Consider the following 21,582-nt stretch of genomic DNA (forward strand, 5'->3'; position numbering starts at 1 on the left):
CTATCGTCTTAGCCGCCCACACATGTCCCAGACATCGGTGTCCTCCCTTCTTCCCGTCACAGCCAAGTCATCCTGATCCCAGGAGACCATCCCTGCTCTCTCCTGCTTCCCATGTCATCCTGCTCCTCCCTCCAGGCCTAAGGCCTAGAAAGGAGGCTTCTCAGAAGCTAAGCCTGACACCCTTGCTCTCTTTCTTCTCAACTGTCCAAAATAAAGTCAACAGTCTGCTCTCTGAAATCTCAGGTGGCCTGGGGAGCGGTCCCTTCTTACTGACCTGAGTTTTGTTAAGGAGAAGGCAGACCACATCGGCCTTTCTAGGGGGAAGCGGAAGAGATGCCAACCGAGGTAGGGAGTGGAACGAGGTCAGGGATGCCACGGGCTCCCTGCCCATGGAGGCAGAGAATCTGAAGGAGACAGAACACTCCCAGCTTTTCAGTAAAGAGAGGCAGTGCCAGTAGCGATAATAGTAGCTGTGATGGGCTGAATGACCCAGGAAGGCCCTAAATATACTCACAGGTGTCTTTATAGGAAAGAGACAGGGAGATCTGCCCGACAGAAGAGAAGGTAATGTGGCCATGGAGACAGAAACCAGAGTGATGCAGCCACAAGCCAAAGAATGCCAGCAGCCCCCAGGAGCTGGAAGAGGCAAGGAATGGATTGTCCCCAAGAACCTCCTGATGGGGCACAGCCCTGCTGTCCCTTCCTCTCCGCCTAGTGATGCTGTCCTCCAGAACTATGGGAGAACACATGCATGTTGTTTGAAGACTCCCAGTTTGTGGTAACTTGTTACAGAAGCCACAGGAACGAAGGCAGTAGCTGACATTTAATGGCTGCCCACTCTGTACCAGGCCTTTCCCTAAGTATTTATCCACATTAACTCATTCTATCCTGGCCCTGGCCATGAGGCCTGTGCCGAAGGGCACACTGCCTGGGCTGGAATCCCCAATTCACTGCTCACTGTTGTGATGCCGTATGTAACCTCTCAAAACCCATTTCCCAACTCATGAAGTGGACACATCGTTCCCTTTCTCGTCGGGTGGCTAAGAGGCTAGAATGAATGGCAGGTAAAGTGTTCAGAAGCGGGCATAGGAAGTGCTCCGTGAATGCTAACTACTGTGAGCTCTCAGGGGGAGAGTCAGTAAAAATGAGACCATCATCCTAATGTCAGGACCAGGACGTGCCTCCCGGACCCAGAACAGTAAAGAGATGTCCCTCTAAAGCCAGCTTGAATGGCACACATGCAGGTCTGCGTCGTTAAGGATCTCTTCCCCTGACCAAACAGTGTGAGTCCTAACACTGGCCTCATTCCTGGCAGGGGACATGCCTCTGCCTGCTAACTCTGCGGCACTGTCCAGCAGGCTCGGCCCCCGACCCATCCCTGAGGACGGCTCACCATCTCCGTCATCCCACACCTTCTCCCTGCACCTCAGGCATCAGGACCCGGCGGTGCGGGGAAGCCGGCGGAAGAGAAACCCGGGTCCGTTCCCTGGCCTTCCCAGCCAGCGGGTGAAATGGAAAAGCAGGGTCCGCTTTGAGGTAGAGGTGACAGCAGGTTAGTAAGGAATAAGCAAGGCCTCCCAGAGGCCCGGGGCCCTTTCCCTGCCTCTGCCTTCCTTCCCAGTAAAGTTTGCCAACTCCCCCTGCAGGGGAGGTAATTCGCAGACGCCGCGCCACAGGCTCCCGGGCAGTGTGTCCCCACCCAAGAGCTGCAGGCACCCCAGGGAGAAGGGCTCCTGGGCACGGGGCCAGCCCACAATCGCGATGCCCAGCTCCAGAGACTCCTGCCGCCGCCTCCAAAGACCAGGCCTCTCGCCCGCCTGCAGGGCGGCCACCTGCGCGCTCGGCCCGGGCCAGCCCCGCCCTCCGGGGAGAGAGGACGAGGGCGGACCGCTCCCCTCCGTGCTCTCGGACACCCAGTCGGCGCTGCCGTCAGCCACTGGCCAGAACCGAGAACCCAGGTCCCCCGGAGAACTCGAGAAACCGCTTCTCCTCGCTCCTTCCTCCCCATCAAGGAACGCAGCCCCGCCCGCGCCGCTCCTCCTACTCGGGGGAGACGGAACCGAGCGCCAGCCTCCAGCCCCGGCGCCTTCCGTCCCCCCGCCACCGGGGTCCCGGCCAGCCCGGCGCTCCGGTCCCGAGGGGCCTGACCCTCCACGGGCCCCGCCTCTGGGGACCCCGGGGAGCCCGCGAGATACCGGCTGCGCCCCGGGGCGGGGGCGGGGGCGGGCGCTGGGCAAGTACCAGGGACTCCCCTGCGTCCCGCGCCTTCGGGCATCCCCTGCGCCGCCCCCCGCCCCCGCCCGCAGAGAGCGCGCCGGGCTCCCGCCCCCCGACCCCCACGGGACACGGGAGGCGGGCGGGCGGGGGAGCCGAGCCGGAGCGAAGCCGAGGGCGGGGGAGCCGGGCTGCAGCCCGCACTTACGCGCGCGCCCGCGGGAAGCCCATGGACAGGAGCAGGTCCAGCGCGGATCCGTGCCTGACGGTGCCCGGCCGCTGCTGGCGGCTCCGGCGCGGGGCCACCTGGCCGTACAGCTCCTCCCTCGCGGCCATGCCGAGCGTCCGGCCGTGCTGGGCCCCGCTGCGCGGCCCGCCGTCGCTCGGGAGGCGCGAGCCCGACCGTCCGGAGGGCGGGGACCCGGGCCGGGCCGGGGCGGGGCGTCCGGGGCGGAGGGCGGGCGGGAGGCGGCGGCGCTCCGGGCTTCCTGGGGCGGCCACGGGGGCCCGAGCTGCCGCAGCGCCGGACCGGGCGGCCGTCCGTCCTCGGCCTCCCGCGCCCCGCCGCCGAGGCTGCTGCGCCCCCGCCCTGCGCCCCGCGGCGGCGGGGAGTCGCGGGGAGTAATTTCTGAATGGACCCGAGCGCCGCGCGTGGGCGCCCGCCCCGCCCGCCGGCCCGCCCTCCCTTAAAGCGGCCGCGCGCGGGGCGCTGGAGGCGGCGCCGGCGGGGCATCCCGGCTGCTGGGCGGGGGCTCCCACCGGGGCGGGGGCTCCCACCGGGCCGGCTGCGGGCGCCTGAGCTTGGGGAAGTCGCCCCCAGCGCCCCGACCCTCTCCATGGCTTGCAATCGGGTCGACTGGGCCTCAGACACCACATCCAGCCAATGCAAAGTTCTAGACGGGGTTACAATGGAAACTGCGGGACTGATGGATGGCTTCACGAACAGAAGGCCAAGCCAGAGAGAGGCCAGAGGAAAGGTTTTGCTTCCGAAAGACCCTGCAAACCACAGAGGATTGTTGCAGCCATTGAAGACGATTCCACCAGCCCCTGGACAAGTGGCGACACTGAAAACCTGCCACGCTCTCCAAGACTGAGATAGTGAGGGCCAGCAGAGTGGGACCTCAGACTGGGGCCCAGGAGGGAGGCGGGCAGGAGGGGAGCACGGGGCTGCAAGAGGAGGAGGGAGGAGAAGATGAAAGGAGGAAGGAGGAAAGGGAAGTGGCAGGAGGGCGAGGGAGAAGGAATAGAGAAACCTGGAAGAGGTGTTCACATGAATGGTAGTCAAGCTCCATTAAGGGGCAAGTGCCAAGTCAATACAAGGATTCAGAGAGAGTGGGTCCTCCCTGGTGGGTGGTGAGAAGGAAATTGCTTCATAGGTTGGACAAAACTACCCCCACCTCCAACAGGTGGGTCTCCTACCCGTACCCCCTCCTCCATGCCCACAGCAGGAGCGGGGCTGGCGCTGTGAAGGTTCTTTCATTTGGAGGAAACTTCTTTTCCTCCGCCAGGGACAAGAGGTTCACTTGGAAAAGGCACAGAGGCACCCCAGCTGCTTCTCTTCTGAGGGAATTTATTGGCCTCCTGTTCGTGTCAACCATTGTGCCAAACATAAATGACTCGACTCATTGAATCTTTACAAGAACCCAGTGAAACGCGTGTGATTATTACCTTAATTTTACAGATAAGCAGACTCAGCTCCGCGAGGCTGAGGAAGATGGTGGAGCTGCTATGTGCATGGCCAGCGCTTCTGTTCTCAGTGGTGCTCTGGGCAAGCTGCTCCTCCTCCTACAGCCCCATGCCCTCACCTGCACCGTGAGCATCACAGTACCTTACTCACACTGGGCTCCTCAAAAACGTCAGCTCCTGCCCGTTAGGGAGTGTGGGGCGGGGTGGTGACTGGCATTCATTTTGCTTTGTAAGGAATCTAAAAGTTTACCAGGGAAAATGGCACAGTTTCATTCTCTTAGCCCAGAACTGGTTTTCTGGGGAATAAACAGTGCTATCTGAACGTGGGGAGATAAGAACTGGGCCTCCAGCAATAATGTGTGTACTTCCTGGTCAGGAGCTTCTGTCCGGGCAGAGGAAGTAGCTGGAGCCTTGCAGAGTGTTTTTCCAGGGCCTGGAGCACAGGGCTGGGCTGGGAAGACAGTACCTGGTAGACATCCTCCTTGGGAATGTGTTCAGTAAAGGATGGTGGGCCTTCCCCGATATTCCGAACTTCTTCCAAATGCCTGGGCTTCGAGTCAAGATCTGGAGCCCAGTCAAGAGCTACTAATGCCTGAGGAAGCTCTCTGTAAACCATACGCACCACACAAATCATGACTCAAATATATTGAGAACTTACTCTATGCTAGGGCTGTTTTAGGCTCTCACAGGTAGAGCTCACTCTCTCAATAAGGCAATCAAGTCGGCGTTACTGCTGTAGGGGTGCGAAGGGCACCAGGTGCCTGACCGTGAGGTCAGACCAAACCTAGGTTCAGCAACCTCGGTTCTTGGGTTCTGGCTAGGAAAGAATTCAGAGCTAAGACTCCAGTTATAAGAGAACGTTCATTTATAAAATTACAGAGGTAGAGGAAATAATTCGTAGGAGAGATGTGCTGAGGAAATGAGTTATGGAGGCAAAGGAAGGGTCCTAGGGGCTTGGAAGCGAGGAAGCTAATGGTAACATGAACGGGACATGGAGCGGTTGGGGAGGGGAAAGGGAAAGGCTTGGGTGTGCTCCCGGGAGGGAGAGGCACGGGGTCTTCTGCCTTCGGGTTTTAAAGGTGGAGATGTTAGGGGAGGCCCCAGGGGGATAGAAGATTCAGCAGCTTTCCAGGTGTGTCCTTTCAGGGTTGTGTTCTCCACTGATGGATTGCTCGGCACCAGGGCAGAGGGTCATCATTCAATGGTCAGCCATGGGGGCACTGGTCTGGTTTTGCTGCTCTTCTGGACCTGGAGCTGAAATACAGCTGAGGCCTAATTTTCTCTAAGGAGGCAAGGTCAGGAGGTCTAAACCTAATGACCAGCGATAAGCTAGGGGAGGAAAGGCCGCCCTGGGGGCGAGGTGCTACCTTACAATTGCCCTTTGCTAGGCACCTGGGGCTTTCTACCCTGTGACCTTCCGTACCTGGCCCACCGTCCTTGCTCTGCTCATGTCTGTCTAACTGCCTGCCACATTGCTCCTGTAACTAGCTTGCTAATACTAATAATAGCAAAAGAACAAATGGGAGGCCAGATAGTGTAAGCGTGGTCATCTGGGTAGCTTCCCCAGGAAACTGCAACGTCACACTCCACAGTGACCCACTGGTCCATTCCCTGCAAGTCACTGGGGGAAGGGATCCAATAAGGGGAGAAATGGATGCATGTGCAGCGAAGCTGGGGTGATGTAGGAAAGCTGCTTGCCTGTCAGGCTAGTCTGAGGAACAAAGATAATTAGCTAAAGGGGTAGAGCACTGCAAGCTCAGAAAACCCTGAAGGACCCATTGGTTATGCTCCTAGTTAAAAAAAAAAAAAATAGAATTCTTACTTTCTTGTTTCTCTTGCATGTTCCTGCTTCCTTGCATGTGTTTGCTCTGTGACCTGAGCTAGCCTGCCGTGTGGCCTTAGCACAGCCTGGTCCATGGCCATGGGGAACCCACACTCAATGAGCTGTGGCAGGGAACACAAGCTGAGCGAGGAAGATGCAGGACTGGACGTGCTTCCACATGGAATGGAAGCTTGGGTAGTGGCTTTAATCCGAGCTCTGCTAAGACAAGGTGGGACCTTGGAAGGGAACTGCCTTAATGTTACCTCATCAATAAAGTTTTCCATGACACCTCATCCTCCTGTGGGAACCTCAAGAAATCCTTTTTTCTGAGGCAAACCAAGACCTCCACTTCTCCCTGCAACAGGTGGGGATGGTAGAGCCACCCTACCAGTAACATAGGTACAACCATATTATCGCTGGCCTCTTTACAAATATATTGAAGCAGATAGAGGTCAATTATCTTGTCCAATATCATATGGCTAGTAAGTGGTAGAATCAGGATTTGAACTCTTAAAATTTGTCCAAACAGCCATTTATCACCATTGTTATGATGGAAAAGGATACCAACCATTAAAATAACATGGTTACCCAGCCAGTGTTGCTCAGTGGTTGAGTATCGACCTATGAACCAGGAGGTCACTGGTCGGATTCCCAGTCACATGCCCACATTGCAGGCTTGATCTCCAGTGTGGGACGTGCAGGAGGAGGCTGATCAATGATGCTCTCTCATCATTGATGTTTCTATCTCTCTCTCCCTCTCCCTTCCTCTCTGAAATCAACAAAAATATGTTTTAAAAAAATAATAAAAAACATGGTCGCCTTTTGACTCCTTTTATGCCCCTTGATACAAAATTGCTAGATCTCTGTTTCTTCAGAAAAACGGAATTAACTGTCTTTGTGGGAGGAAGAAGCTTCCCTCTACCCTCAAGTTTCTTTCCTAATAACCAAGAAGACATGCAACTGATTCGCAAGATGAAATAACCAACATGGGAACCCCACATACATGAGAGAGAGTCAGGTTTCAGAGACAGAAAGGGAACATGGGTATCTAGGACATTCTGAGCTAGGGGTGAGTAAGGTGCCTTGAGGGCTTTGATGGATCATTTCGGGACAATAAAGGAGCAGTAACTAGAAGTTTGCCCTTCCCAATAGATAATCTCTATTATGGGCAAAGCCCCTTACTCAAATGCATCTAGGGATTTAAGATGGAGCAGAAGTTTCTCTGGAGCCTTCACTAGAGCTAAAGTTGCCTTTAGCGCAAAACCATCTGCTACCACGGAGGCACAACTTTGGGGGGGGGGGGGGGGCTCTTTCTGAACCTCTACATCTTCTTTCCAGAGTCTAAGCAAACTGAGAGGAAATGATAGATATAAAATAGTTTTAGGAGTCTGGAGAAAGCACGATGGAAAGCCAAACACCTTAGGTGGAAACTGTTTTGTCCGGGGCACTTTTAGAGACACCCCAGCCTGACTGCCTCACTGTTCTTCAGTTCAGTGCCAGCAGCCGGACTGTTGCCATTGTTCTGCAAGGGCTAGGGGGCTGGCAATTAAGATGCACTGTGTCTTATTATATTGACTTTTAAAAGCTAGGGAAAGCTTTATAAATGTCCACATTATTTTACAAAGAGAAGAGAGATGGCTTTGCATCTGACAGGACCTGTGACAGCAGGGGGAGGATGGGGCAGGAGCGGCCCTGCAGAGGGAGACACTGGCAAGTAGCTTGAAGCTGCTTCCTCAGAAGAGAAGGCAAGTTATCATAGTTATCATGTACCCCTGCACCAACAGTGAGGTCCACTCTGGGTCACAAACCTCTTTTTATTCCTGTGACCACCGTTTAACTTTGCTCCCCCTGGCCCCAGCCACCGTCTTATTGTGTTAGCCCTTCTAAAATGGGCACACAGATGCCCGAGATGGGCCCAGTTAACTGAACTCATGATTTCCGAGGTGTGTCCTATGCCTTTTCCTTCTCCTCTCTGCCCTTGAGAAAAGTTCCAATGACTGCATTTCAAACAGGCTGTAGAGAGAAGAACCCAGATGGTGGCATAGATAAATGCCTGTACTTGCCACCTCCAACAACCACATCGAAATTACAACTAAAATACAGAACAACCATCATCCAGAACTTCCTGAAAGCTGGCTGAATGGAAGTCCTACAACTAGAGAAGTAAAGGAGAAGGCATACTGAGACTGTAGAAGGGGCGGAGGCACAGACCGGACTGCTTTGACACCCACGTGTGCTGTTTTTTAATCAGGAGGGAGATCGTCCCTACTGAGGCTGCCCATGAGGACCAAGGGGTCCCAGCTCCACACCAGACCCCCACCCCAGGCTCCCAGAGCAGGCAAGAGAAGTCCCCGTAACTACCAGCTGTAAAATCCAGCAAGGACTGGGGCTCAGAGACACAGAGGCTGTTGGAGACCCAGCTGTTCCTCTTAAAGGGCTGGCACACAAACTGAACTTATACAGTCCAGCTTCCTCTGAGCTCCAGCACCAGGGCAAGGCTCTGGGGGACCCAGAAACTTGCGGGTAGGAACTGGATTGTCTGCCATCGAGTCAGGAACTCAGGGGCAGTTTTCTCCCAGATGGAGTTGCTTGCAAGGGTCATTGTGCCTATGCTGGGACCTCACCAGTAGCAGGGCTGACTGGCAGTCATTTCTGTTTGCTCTGCCTGGTGATTTCCTGAGACCCCACCCCATCCAATTTGCAGCCTCATCCAACCTGTGCAGTGGCTTTTGCATATGAATGGCCTGTCATTGCTCAGGCTTCAGATTTTGCTAAAATCTCTCAAACAAGCTGCAGATGGTGACAGTGTGTCCCAAACCTATCAATAAAAGGCCCAAGACCTAGCACTAGTAGCATCCTGCCTTGCTTCATAGCTGGGCCTCACCTGGGCACTTCCAAACCTAATACAAATAGAGGAATCTGAAGATCTCTCTGTAACTCCTGCCTGATGGCTCCAGGCAGTGGTTGACTTTGTACCTCCCTGGAGACCCAATAGCCAGTGCACTCAGTGGACAGCATCAGACCACACCAGATTATAACTCTATGCATCCACAAGTGACACACCCAAGAGGCAGACTCAGTGAACACCAAAGCCCCACTAAAACAATTCCTGCTCCATAGGAGTGTCTCCTTCACAGCAGCTCTTCCACTGTAGACACAGCTGGTCCTCACAGCCAATTGGCCTGAAGGTCAATTCCTCCCAGTTACACCAACAGCAATCAAGTCCCAACTACAACAAGACTGTGCACACAGCCCACAAAGGAGTGCACCTGAGTGCCCAGCTTAGATGACAGGGGAGGCTGAGCCAATGAACCCTATAGGACTCCTACTACACAAGGCCACTCTACAACTCCAGGTTGTACCCAATACAAGGAAGCAGCCAAAATGCGGAGACAAAGAAACATGTCATATATGAAAGAAATGGAAGAAAGCAAACTACTGGATACAGAATTCAACACCACAGTTATAAGGTTACTCAAGAATCTTTATGGGACCTTCAAATAGCTTAGTGAGACTTTCAAGGATCTTAGTGAGAATGCCAAACACATGGAAAAGGACCAGTCAGAAATTAAGCATACACTGACTGAAATAAAGAATAATATACAGGGATTCAACAGTAGAGTAGAGGATTCCAAGAATAAAATCAATGATTTGAAATATGAGAAAGCAAAAAACACCCAATCAAAAGAGCAAAAAGAAAAAAAGAATAAAAAAATAGTGTAAGGAGCCTCAGGGAAAACTTCAGGCTTACCAAGATTCACATTATGGGGGTGACAGAAGAAGAGAGAGAGCAAGATATTAAAAACCTATTTGAAGAAATAATGACAGAAAACTTCCCCTACCTGGTGAAAGAAATCTATATATATAAAACCCTAATATGCAAATAGACCGAACAGCAGAATAACCGAACAACCGGTGGCTATGACGTGCGCTGATCACCATGGGGTGCACGCAGAACATGGTGGGCATCAGCATAAGGCGGCAGAGTGTAGAACATGGCAGGCATTGGCTGCAGTGGGATGGTGGAGCAGCTGAATGGGGACATCAGACCAAGGCGGGGCGTTGGTTGCTGTTACAGAAAATTCTTTGCTCCTGTGTGTCGCAGTCCTGTCTGGCACTTGCACCTGATGCTGGCGGCCAGCCCCGCTAGAACACGCTGCTGGCACCAGAGCCACTGCTTGCACCCACTGCCAGCGCCTGGCACCAGCCCCAATTGCTCGGAGCCATTAGCGATGCAAGCTGCAGCTGCCAGCCCCAATCACCCCTCAGGGCTTCTCCATCTCCCCCTGATCCTGAAGGGTGATTGAGGCTGGCAACCGCCTCTTGCACTCACTTCCAGTGATGGCCCTGATCGTACCTGCTGCCAGCACCAGAGCTGCTCCTTGCACCTGCTGCCTGTGCCATCCCTGCTTGCACCTGCAGCTGGCAATGGAGCCAATCGCTTGGTACCATCAGCCAGTGCAAGCGGGGCTGGAGCAATCAGAGCATGGGAGCGGCAGTGGCAGGAGCGGGGCTGCCAGCAGACAGGGGACCAGGAGCCATGGAGGTAGGGGCTGGGCAGGGGCGCGGAGGATGGGCCGAGACCTGCCCCTGTGCCCACCGCAAACTTGTGGCCCACGGTTCCTTTCAAGGTACATGAATTCATGCACTGGGCCCCTAGTAGACATACAAGTCCAGGAAGTGCAGAGAGTCCCAAACAAGAGGAACCCAAAAAAACCCACATCAAGACACATCATAATTAAAATGCCAAAGGTTAAAAACAAAGAGAAAATCTTAAAAGCATCAAGAGAAAAGCAGTTAGTTATCTACAAGGGATACCCATAGGACTGTGAACTGATTTCTCAACAGAAACTTTGCAGGCCAAAGTGATGAAAAGCAAGGACCTACAACCAAGAATACTCTACCCAGCAAAGCTATCAGTTCAAGTTGAAGGTCAGATAAAGAGCTTCACAGACAAGAAAAAGCTGAAGGAGTTCATCACCACAAAATCAAAATAAAGGAATAAGAAATCTAATGAACAGAATAAACTGGAGAATAAAATAGAATCAGAGGCATAGAAATGGGAAAGACTGGGAATTCTCAGAGGGAAGTGAGGTAGGGGGGCTGGAAGAGATTAAACAAAGATCTTATATGCATACTAGAGGCCTGGTGCAGGAATTCATGCATATTGAAAGGAAATTAATTAGAAGAAATATTTTAATATTGCTAGTTGTCCTTTCCCTATAATAGAAGTGCCAGAGATGAAAGAAAATTAGTAAAATATATATGAAATAATATCTAAATTGATTAATAAATAAACAATAACTACATGATATAACAATAAAGACATGATATGAAAAGAAAAAAAATGATATAAAAACAACATTGATAAAAACAATGTCTACAATGTCTAATAAATTGATTAAACTTATTCTGAGGCCAGTGTCAGACGGGGACAAATCAATTCTTGGAATCAGAACAACCTCTCCTCTACAGATCCTGTTAATACTTCAGCTTCAATTATGTTAGGTCGCAATCTTTTGATAACAAATCTGGTACCATTACAAAGACCCCATTTACTCTTAAGATTTCTCAGTAGCATGATGATTGCACCTACTTTCAATTCTAATTTATGACATGACATTTGCGAAGGAGTAATATATAATATAAAGGAGTATATAATATAAAAAGCCTGAGGCTGTGATGACCAGGATGACCAAACGACCGGTCCACCCCCAGCCCTCAGGCTCCAATTGATCAGGGGATGGCTAACAGGGGAACAGGGATCCCTCAGGCTCCGATCAATTGGTGGCAGTGGAGACTGATGAGTGGCTGGAAGGCATACTTCTTGGTCCCTCCTCCTGGTCCTCAGGCTACAATCAATGGGTGGCGGTGGCGGGGCAGAACTGGGGACTGGCTCCCTTAGTAGTCCTGCATGTCGGCTGTTTCCAGAACAAAAGTGGTGAAAGCGGACATCCCTGTCTTGTTCCTGTTCTTAGGGGAAATTGTAAATTGTGCTGCTATGAACATAGGGTTGCATACATTCTTTCTCATTGGTGCTTCAGGTTTCTTAGAATATATTTGTAGAAGTGGGATCACTGGGTCAAATGGCAGATCCATATTTAATTTTTTGAGAAAACTCCATACTGTTTTCCATAATGGTTGCACCAGTCTGCATTCACACCAGCAGTGCACGAGGGTTCTCTTTTCTCCACATCCTCACCAACAGTTGTCATTTGTTGATGGTAGCCATTCTGACATGTGTGAGATGGTACCTCATTATCATATTGATTTGCATCTCTCGGATGATTAGTGACTTTGAGAATTTTTTCATATTTCTCTTGGCCATCTTTATGTCCTCTTTGGAGAAGTGTCCATTTAGATCCTTTGCCCATTTTTAACTTGGATTGTCTTCCTTTTGTTAAGTTGTATGAGTTGCTTATATATTTTGGATATTAACCTTTTATTTGATGTGTCATTGTCAAATATGTTCTCCCATACAGTGGGCTCTCTTTTCGTTTTATTGATTGTTTCTTTTGCTGTGCAGAGCTTTTTATTTTGATGTAGTCCCACTTGTTTATTTTCTCCTCAGTTTCCTTTGCCGAAGGATATTTGTCTGTAAAGATATTGCAATGACTCTTTCGAACCGGCGCCGAGCTATGGGTATCTCTCAGGACAACTGGCACAAGCGCTGCAAGACGGGGGGCAAGAGGAAGCCCTACGACAAGAAGCAGAAATATGAGCTGGGACGCCCTGCCGCCAACACGAAGATTGGACCCCGCCACACACACACAGTCCACGTGCACGGCGGCAACAAGAAGTACCGGGCCCTGAGGCTGGACGTGGGCAACTTCTCCTGGGGCTCCGAGTGTTGTACGTGCAAAATGAGGATTATTGATGTTGTCTGCAATGCATCCAACAATGAGCTGGTCCACACCAAGACCCTAGTGAAGAACTGCATCGTGCTGGTTGACAGCACACCCTACCGACAGCGGAACGAGTCCCACTACGCACTGCCCCTGGGCTGCAAGAAGGGGGCCAAGCTGACTCCTAAAGAGGAAGAGATTTTGAACAAAAAACGACCAAAGAAAATTCAGAAGAAATACGATGAGAGGAAAAAGAATGCCAAAATCAGCAGTCTTCTCGAGGAGCAGTTCCAGCAGAGCAAGCTGCTTGCATGCATCGCTTCAAGACCAGGCCAGTGCGGCTGAGCAGATGGCTATGTGCTCGAGGGCAAGGCGCTGGAATTCTATCTGAGGAAAATCAAGGCCCGGAAAGGCAAATAAGTCCTCTTCTCTTCTATCTTAGCCCTTGTAATAAAGGTGTTTATCCTAAAAAAAAAAAAAAAAAAAAAAAAAAAGATATTGCAATGAGAGATGTCTGAATTTTTGCTTCCTATGGTTTCTTCTAGGGTTTTTATGGTTTGACAACTTACATTTAAATGTGTTATCTATTTTGAGTTTATTCTTGTGTATGGTGTAAGTTGGCGGTCTAGTTTCATTTTTTTGCATGTACTGTCCAATGTTCCCAACGCCATCTATTACAAGACTCTCTTAACTCCATTGCATGCTCTCGCCTCCTTTGTCAAATATTAATTGAGTGTAATGGCTTGAATCAATTTATGGATTCTCTGTTCTGTTCCATTGATCTATATGCCTGTTCTTGTGCCTGTACCAGGCTGTGTTGATTCCGGTGGCTTTGCAATATAACTTGAAATCTGGTGTTTGTAAATAGCTCCCTACTACTAAGAGAGCCAGTCCCCACATTTCCTCCAACTTTGTTTTTCTTTCTCAAAATTGCTGCAGCTATTTGGTGCCTTTTTTGACCCATATAAATTTTTGGAGTACTTGTTCTAGCTGTGAAGTATGCTGTTGGCATTTTAATAGGGACTGCATTGAATCTGTAGATTGCCTTGGGTAGTATAGACATTTTAATGATTTTGATTCTACCAATCCATGAATATAGTATATTCTTCCACTTGTTTATATGTACTTCTATATTTTTTTCAATGTCCTGTAGTTTTCTGAGTACAGGTCATTTGCTTCCTTGGTTAAGTTTATCCCTAAGTATCTTAATTTGTATGCTGCAATGCTAAATAGGATTGTTTGTTTAGTTTCTCTTCCTGAGAATTCATTATGAAAAAGCCATCAATTTGGGGGCATTGATTTTGTATTCTGCTACATTACCAAATTGATTTATTAAATCTAGTAGTTTTTTGGTGGAGTCTTTAGGGTTTTCTATGTGCAATATCATGTCATCTGCGAATAATGAGAGTTTTATTTCCTCCTTTCCAATTTGGAGTCTTTTTATTACATCTTCTTGTCTGATCACTGTGGCTAGGACGTCCAGTACTATGTTGAATAAGAGTGGTGAAAGAGGACATCCCTGTCTTGTTCCTGGTCTTAGGGGAAATGGTTTTAGTTTTTCCCATTGAAAATGATGTTGGCTGTAGGTTTGTCATAAATGGTCTTTATCATGTTGAGATATGCTTCCTCTATTCCCACTTTGCCAAGGCTTTTCATAAAAAATGGGTTTTGGATTTTGTCAAATACTTTTTCTGCGTCAATTGCTATAATTATGCGATTTTTGTCTTTCAATTTGTTTATGTGATGTGTCACATTTATTGATTGTGAATATTGTACCAGGCTTGCATCCCTCAAATAAATCCTACTTGGTCATGGTGTATGATCTTTTTAATATGTCGCTAGATGTAGTTTGTTAATATTTTGTTCATCAGAGATATTGGCCTGTAATTCTCTTTCTTTGTAGTGTCTTTATCTGGTTTTGGAATTAGGATAATGCTGGCTCATAAAAAGAATTTGGAAGTGTTCCTTCCTCTTGGATCTTCTGAAATAGTTTGAGGAGTATAGCTGTTAGTTCTTCTTTGAACATTTGGTAAAACTATCCTGTTAAGCTGTCTGGTCCTGGGCTTTTGTTTGCTGGGAGTTTTTTGTTTGTTTGTTTGTTTTTTTCTGCTTCTATTTCAGCAGTTGTTATTGGCCTATTCAGGCTTTCTAATTCCTCCTGATTCAGTTTTGGGTGTTTATATTTTTCTAGGAATTTTTCTATTTCATCCACATTGTCCAGCTTGTTGGCATATAGTTGTTCATAGTATTTTCTTACAATCTTTTGTATTTCTGTGGTATCACTGGTTACTTCTCTAGTTTCATTTCTGATTTTATTTATTTGGGTCTTCTCTCTGTGTTTCTTGATGAGTCTGGCTAATGGTTCATCAATTTTGTTTATCCTTTCAAAGAACCAGCTCTTGATTTCATTGATTGTTTACAGTCGTTTTTTTTTTTGTTAGTCTCTATGTTATTTATTTCTGCTCTAATCTTTATTATTTCCTTCCTTCTACATATCCTGGTATTTTCTTGTTGTTCTCTTTCTAGTTCTTTAAGTTGTAGGGTTAAATAGTTTGTTGCTTATTTTTCTTGTTGTTTTTTTGGTGGTGGTGGTGGTTTTGTTTGTTTGTTTGTTTGATATACCTCTAGTGCTATGGACTTCCCTCTTAGAACTGCTTTTGCTGTGTCTCGGAAATTTTGTGTTATTGTGTGTTCATTTTCATTTGTTTCCAGAAAGTTTTTAATTTCTTTCTTGATCTTGTTCGTAAGCCATTTATGGTTTAATAACATGCTTTCTAGCCTCCGTGTGTTGGAATGTTTGGAGTGTTTTTGCTGTAGTTGATTTCTAATTTCATGTCACAATAATCTGAGAAGACACTTCATATGATTTCAATATTCTTTTTTAAAATATATTTTTTATTGATTTTTTACAGAGAGGAAGGGAGAGAGATAGAGAGTTAGAAACATTGATGAGAGAGAAACATCAATCAGCTGCCTTCTGCACACCTCCTACTGGGGATGTGCCCACAACTAAGGTACATGCCCTTGACCGGAATCGAACCTGGGACCTTTCAGTCTGCAGGCCTACGCTCTATCCACTGAGCCAAACTGGTTATGGCTCAATATTCTTGAACTTGTAGAGACTTAGTCTGTGTCCTAACCTATGGATCAAGTGAATAATCCATGTGCACTTGAGAAGAATGTATATTTTGCTGCTTTGGGTATAATGCTCTATAAATGTCAAGTAAATCCATCTGATCCAGTGTGTTCTTTAGACTCACTCTTTCCTTGTTAATTTTTTGTCTGGAAGTTCTATCCAGTGAAATCAGCAGGGTGTTAAAAGTCCCCTACTATGATTGTATTGTTGTTGATCTCTCCATTAAAGTCCTCTAGCAGTTTTTTTATATATTTAGGTGCTCCTACATTGGGTGTGTATATCTTTACCAGGCTTATATCCTCTTTTTGGATCGATCCCTTTAGTATTATGTAGTGGCCTTTGTTGTCTCTTGTGATGGCCTTCATTTTAAAGTCTATTTTGTCAGATATAAGCATTTCCTTTCCATTTGCATCCCTTCATTTTCATCCTGTGTGTGTCTTTTGTTCTGAGGGGGTCTCTTATAGACAGCATAAAGTTGGGTCATGTTTTTGTATCCATTCAGCTACTCTATGCCTTTTTATTGGAGCTCTTAATCCATTTACACTTAGGGTTATTATTGATAGGTACTTATTTATTGCCATTTTAATTCTGTATGGCAAGGTTTCTCTCTGTGTGTCTTCTTCTCGTTACAGCAATCCCTTAAGCATTTTTTGTAATGCTGGCTTGGTGGCGATGTACTCCTTTAGCCTTTCTTTCTTTCTTTCCTTCTTTTTCTTTTCTTCTTCTTCTTCTTTTTTTTTTTTTTTTTTTTTTTTTTTTTTTAGTCTGGGAAGCTCTTTGTTTGACTGTCTATTTTAAATGACAGTCTTTCTGGATATAGTAATCTTGGGTTCAGAGCCTTGATTTCCATAACCTTGAGTACTTCATGCCATTCCTTTCTGGCCTATAGAGTTTCTGATGAGAAATCAGGTGTCAGCCTTATGGGAATTCCTTTGTAGGTAACTGTTTGCTTTTCTCTTGCTGTCTTTAAGATTCTCCCTTTGTCTTTCATTTTTGGAATTTTAATTATGATGTGTCTGGTCATTGGCCTATTTGGTTTCTTCTTGCTTGGGTTCTCTGTGCCACCTGAACTTATGTGACTTTTTCCTTTACCAGGTTAGGGAAGTTTTCTGCCATTATTTCTTGAAACACCTTCTCTATCCTTTACTCCCTTTCTGCCTCTTCTGACACACCTGCTATTTAATATTGTTACATTTGCGTTGTCCCACAGCTCCCTTGAGCTGTCCTCCTGTTTTTTAATTTATTTTTTTTCTTTTTGGTTCTCTGATTGATCTATATTTTCAACTCTGTCTTCTAATTCACTGATTTTATCCTCAGCTTCCTCTAATCTGTAGTGTATTCCTTCCAATGTGTTCGCTATTTGTGTTATGTCATTCTTTATCTCCAACTGTTCTTTTTTCATAGTGACTATGTCTTTTTTTTCATGCTGTTGTGCATCTTTACCATCTTTACACTGAACTCTGTTTCAGATAAATTTCTTATCTGTTTCATTTATCTCTTCTTCTGGAGAATTCTCTTATTCTTTCATTTGGGTTTTTTTCTTTGTCTCCTCATTTTGGCTGTCTGAGTTTGTGACTATGTATTAGGTAGATCCTCCACACCTGTCAATCTCTAATGCAAGACAGTGTTAAATGCCGTTTCTGAAAACAGACTCAAAGCCTCCAGAGCCTGCCTCTGCCTACAGACTGATAGGATTCTGACTTAAATTGCCCCCCAGGTAATTGTCCTCAGGTGTGGTGAGAACTTTTTTCACCAGGGTGGGGCAGTTGCTTCTTCCTGGCAGTTAATTGTTATTTTTAGTCTCTTAAGTGGCCTCAGGGCAAGGAGTTTTCCAATAGGGTGGGTCAACTGTCTTCCCTTCAGGCAAACCCAAAGTGTTCATGAGAAGATGACCTCTGCAGTTTGAGGAAATGACTCAGCCCAGGAAACTACGAGGGTCTGCCTTCTGAGCTCTACGCCCTGAGTCCCCAATCCTGGCTTCTATTGTTGTGCTCTCTGTTGGGGGGGGGGGGGGCGGGCCACAGCTTGGGGATTAGACCCCAGCGTTCTCAGTGGCAACCCCTCACAGTTGAGATATCTCTCCAGTCACCTCAGTTGCTGTCTGTGGGTGCCCCCTCAGGCCTTTAGCCCCTCTGCCCCTCCTACCTGTTTCTATGCAGTCTCCACTTTCAGTCCTTGGGTATCAGGGTTCTCTTCCATGAGTTTTCCATTGATTATTCAGGAAGTTTTTCTGTATTTTAGTTGTAATTCCAGTTTGTTCCTGGGAGCATGTCCCTGCAGCATCCACTGACTCTGCCATTTTTAAATCACCAATATGCTGTACACTTTAAACTTACAATGTTTTATGTCAATTAGACCTAAATAATTAAATTAAATTAAAATTAAGAAATAGTCCTGCCATTCTTACCCTGTCCTTGAAGCACGATGATAACAGATCTAAGGGCCTGCAGGTTGGGGACTGTTTTACCATCTGAAGTTTGTCCCTAGGACCAGGCACTGAGCAGGGCCCGTGGGGAAGGTGCAGCAGCCTTCTCATGACTGTTGATGCACAGCCTGACCTTGCAGTCACGTCACCCAGCAGGAGAAGCTGAGGCGGACACAGTTTGGAGCATCACTCTAACCAGCCGTGGGCAAACCCCGTTTGAAATGAATAAAACTAAAAAAAAAAAAAAAAAAAAAAAGACCATACCCTTTTATGTAATGATGTTTACTTTGAATTTATATTAGTTCACACAAACACTCCATCCATGCTTTTGTTCCGGCCCTCCGGTCCAGTTTAAGAACCCATTGTGGCCCTCGAGTCAAAAAGTTTGCCCACCCCTGCGTCTAAACCAACACATGCTTATATTTTTCACACCCATTGAAAAATCAAGATCTCTCCCAGTTGCAAAAGCAAGAGAGTCGGGAGGGGTCTATTTTTATTTTATTCCCAGCGTGTCTGCTCTGGAACCCTCACAGGAGACACTCTGTTATCCATTGCTTCGTGTGAAAGCCTCGCATCTCTGCTTGCTACATAGCAATGGAAGTGTTGTGCAATCGCAGTACAAGCTAAAAAACGTGTGTTCCTCTTCTCATACAGCTGCTTTTTCTTATACCAAAGAAAATGGATGGGCAGCATAAGGGGAAATTTTATTTATAAGAAATAGAATTGAATTAAGTAGATCTAGAAACCTAGATATGAAGAAAACATATCCAAGAACTTGATTTCAAAGAGCGGAAATCAAGCCTGGACATCACCTTTGTCCCAGGGGGGCAGCGAGGGCCAAGGAGGTGGGCGGCAGGGATGTGTGCAGACCGGTTGCACTTCCATTCCCATGATTCCCATCGACGCGCAAGCACCTCCTTGGGCTGTGCTGTAGGGAGACAAAGTTAGGGAATTCAGTGGAAACTTGCTTCCTTGCTAATATTTTAAAAGTGTAGATCAGGTAAAGAATTCTCTTAGACGCATTATACTTGTGTACTCTCTTGCTTTCTGTCTCAATCTTAATGGAACATGAAGGGAATGCAGTATATTAATTGTGACTCTGTCCATATCTTTAACTAAAGGCCTGTTCCCATTTTTGTCTTTTATAAAATTTTTGTCACCAAGAAAAGCAGGATTATACATTTTTTTTCCCAGATTGAGTTGGTGTAGTGTATTTTTGGTTATGAAAACACACATATAGGTTTGGGACTTTGAAATGGCAGGTATTCATAATGTGTGAAAAAGCATGATACATACCTGTACAATCTAATTACATAAAAATGGCGGCCCAGTTGCGCACATACACATGGGACCCAGACGGGCACGTTAAAGGTGAACTGCTGTGACTATGGATGATTTTGTTCTTTGCTTCTTGTGTTTTCGCCTCCTATTAGGCACATGTTAACTTTTAAAAAATAAATGTTATTTTAAAAACCTGAAAAGAAAATACAGTGGTCTCAGAGGTTGCAAGACATAATTTTTGAGTATTTCTTTTTTAAAATGTAGGTTTACTTTCAAATTATAGAAAATGCATTTGAGTGAATCTTTGTGGAACTGTGTACATTGATATTAGATATATTTTTCCAAATCGTACATGGTATGTAATGTAAACACAAATAACTTGTAACCTCTACAATGAGGGAAGATTAAGTTATACCAAGCCACAGGGAATTCCACTCTGGCAAGTGCAATGTCTGCCATGTACATCCTGGAAATTACAATGTTGAAGTGCCTGCTGCTGCCCCCTCCCCTGTTCAGTTGCTGCCCCATCCCCAACCCAAACCTCCCTCCCTCAGCCCACTCTACGATGAGTCCCATTCTAGGACTGGGCTGTAGGTTTGGGAAAGTAAGCAAAAATATTTACCTCAGTTTCTCATCTTAAAATGGGATTCTGTGATAATTAAGTGAACCAGGAGTACGAAAGCACCCAGCTCTTCCAACGTAAATTATATGTGTTTCAAACATTTTCCTACACGTTCCCCGCTCTTTCAACATGAATTACACGTGTATCGAACACTTTCCTGCACATTTCAGCTCTATCATCATGAAATATGTGTTTTAAAACACTTCCCTACATATTTCCCAGCTCTTTGACATGAAATATAAGTGTTTTCTAAAACTTTGCCTCATATTTTCCCGGTCTTTCAATGTGACTTATGTGTTCCAAACAGTATCCCACACATATCGTAACTCTAACCCTAAATCCTAACCCTTACAGTAATCCGTAACTCTAGCCCTAACCCTCACCCCTAACCCTAAAACTAACCCTAACCATGTCCCTGACTCTTATGCTAAATGCTTTCCTACACGTTTCCCAACACTTTCAACGTGAATTGTAAGAGTTTTCAAACACTTTTCTACATATATCCCAGTTCTTTCAGGGTGAAATATAGGTGATTACAAACACTTTCCTAATTATTTACCAGCGCTGTAAACGGGAATTATAAGTGTTTCAAACACTCCCCTATATATTTCCCACCTGCTTTTTTTTGTACTTGCAAGTAAAGGCTTCCTGTTTATTGTATTGTTGGGGTCCAGCCCCAGCAGGTCCAAGGGTTCCCAAAGGTGTGAACGGAGTCAACGAATAAGAAAGGACACGGAGACAGCGTTCAGTTGATCAGCATAGCCAGGTTCTCTAGCCAGGTTCTATCCAGGATCTCCAGCCAGGTTCTGTGTCCCACCTGTTTTAATGTGAACTATAAGGGCTTTCAAACATTTTCCTATGTATTTTCCAGGTCTTTGACATGAACTTAAATGTTTTTGAACACTTTCCTACGTAATTTCCCACTCTTTCAACATGAATTCTGCATTCCAAACACTACTCTAAACATTCCTAATTAAATCCTAAATACTAATGCAAGAAGTAAGCCCTAACACTAGCCCCAACCCTAATCCCTAACCCTAACTCTAACATTAACCCTAACCTTATCACTATCCTGCACTCTTTAATGTTGAATTCTAAGTGTTTCAAACACTTTCCTGCACATTTCCTACATCATTAAATGTGGGATGTTCTGCAGGAAAAGTAGCCCAGGCTTGTCAAATAAAGGACCCAAGACCATGAACACTAGTGTGTAAATTTGTATATGTATGTTTCCCCACGTCCCGCGTGGTTCAGGGTTCAGAATCTGGAAGAGGGGCCGCACACAAGTGAAAGAGACAAGTAATAATTTGGAAATTGGGGGGCCAGGCGAGAGCGGCTTGTGCTCAGGCCTCGCCATCTTTTTATTCAGTTTGGGATCCACCCATAGCCGTTAGGCAGGCAAGTTCCAGTAACAGGCAGACTATCTTATCAGTGAGGATTTACATGACTATCTGGTGGGGAAGTTGCTTCAGCTACCATTGTCTCGACTAAACAGTGGGTGCACAGCTCTGACCTTTGCCAGGGCTCCTTGTCCACACCTCTCTGCTAGTG

General features: G+C 46.8%; 2 protein-coding genes across 2 annotated transcripts in view; one reads left to right on the forward strand and one right to left on the reverse strand.

Annotated features, from left to right (window-relative positions):
* UBASH3B (ubiquitin associated and SH3 domain containing B) overlaps positions 1-2,602 on the reverse strand; it is a 137,357-nt gene extending 134,755 nt beyond the window's left edge. The window contains exon 1 of the mRNA XM_081113655.1: positions 2,423-2,602. Within this exon, the coding sequence (XP_080969781.1) occupies positions 2,423-2,550 (128 nt within the window). The 5' untranslated portion in view covers positions 2,551-2,602. The remainder of the gene's footprint in view (positions 1-2,422) is intronic.
* Positions 2,603-12,360: 9,758 nt separating this feature from the next.
* Positions 12,361-12,927, forward strand: LOC308535374 (small ribosomal subunit protein eS8-like; the record flags this gene model as incomplete). The annotated part of the gene is made up of 1 exon (XM_081114241.1): positions 12,361-12,927. One exon carries the CDS (start codon positions 12,361-12,363, stop codon positions 12,910-12,912), a length of 552 nt encoding a protein of 183 aa, XP_080970367.1. The 3' UTR covers positions 12,913-12,927.
* Between the last annotated feature and the right edge of the window lie 8,655 nt (positions 12,928-21,582).

The sequence above is a fragment of the Myotis nattereri genome (assembly GCF_964212035.1).
Source record: "Myotis nattereri genome assembly, chromosome: 19".
In the NCBI taxonomy this organism is placed as follows: Eukaryota; Metazoa; Chordata; class Mammalia; order Chiroptera; family Vespertilionidae; genus Myotis; species Myotis nattereri.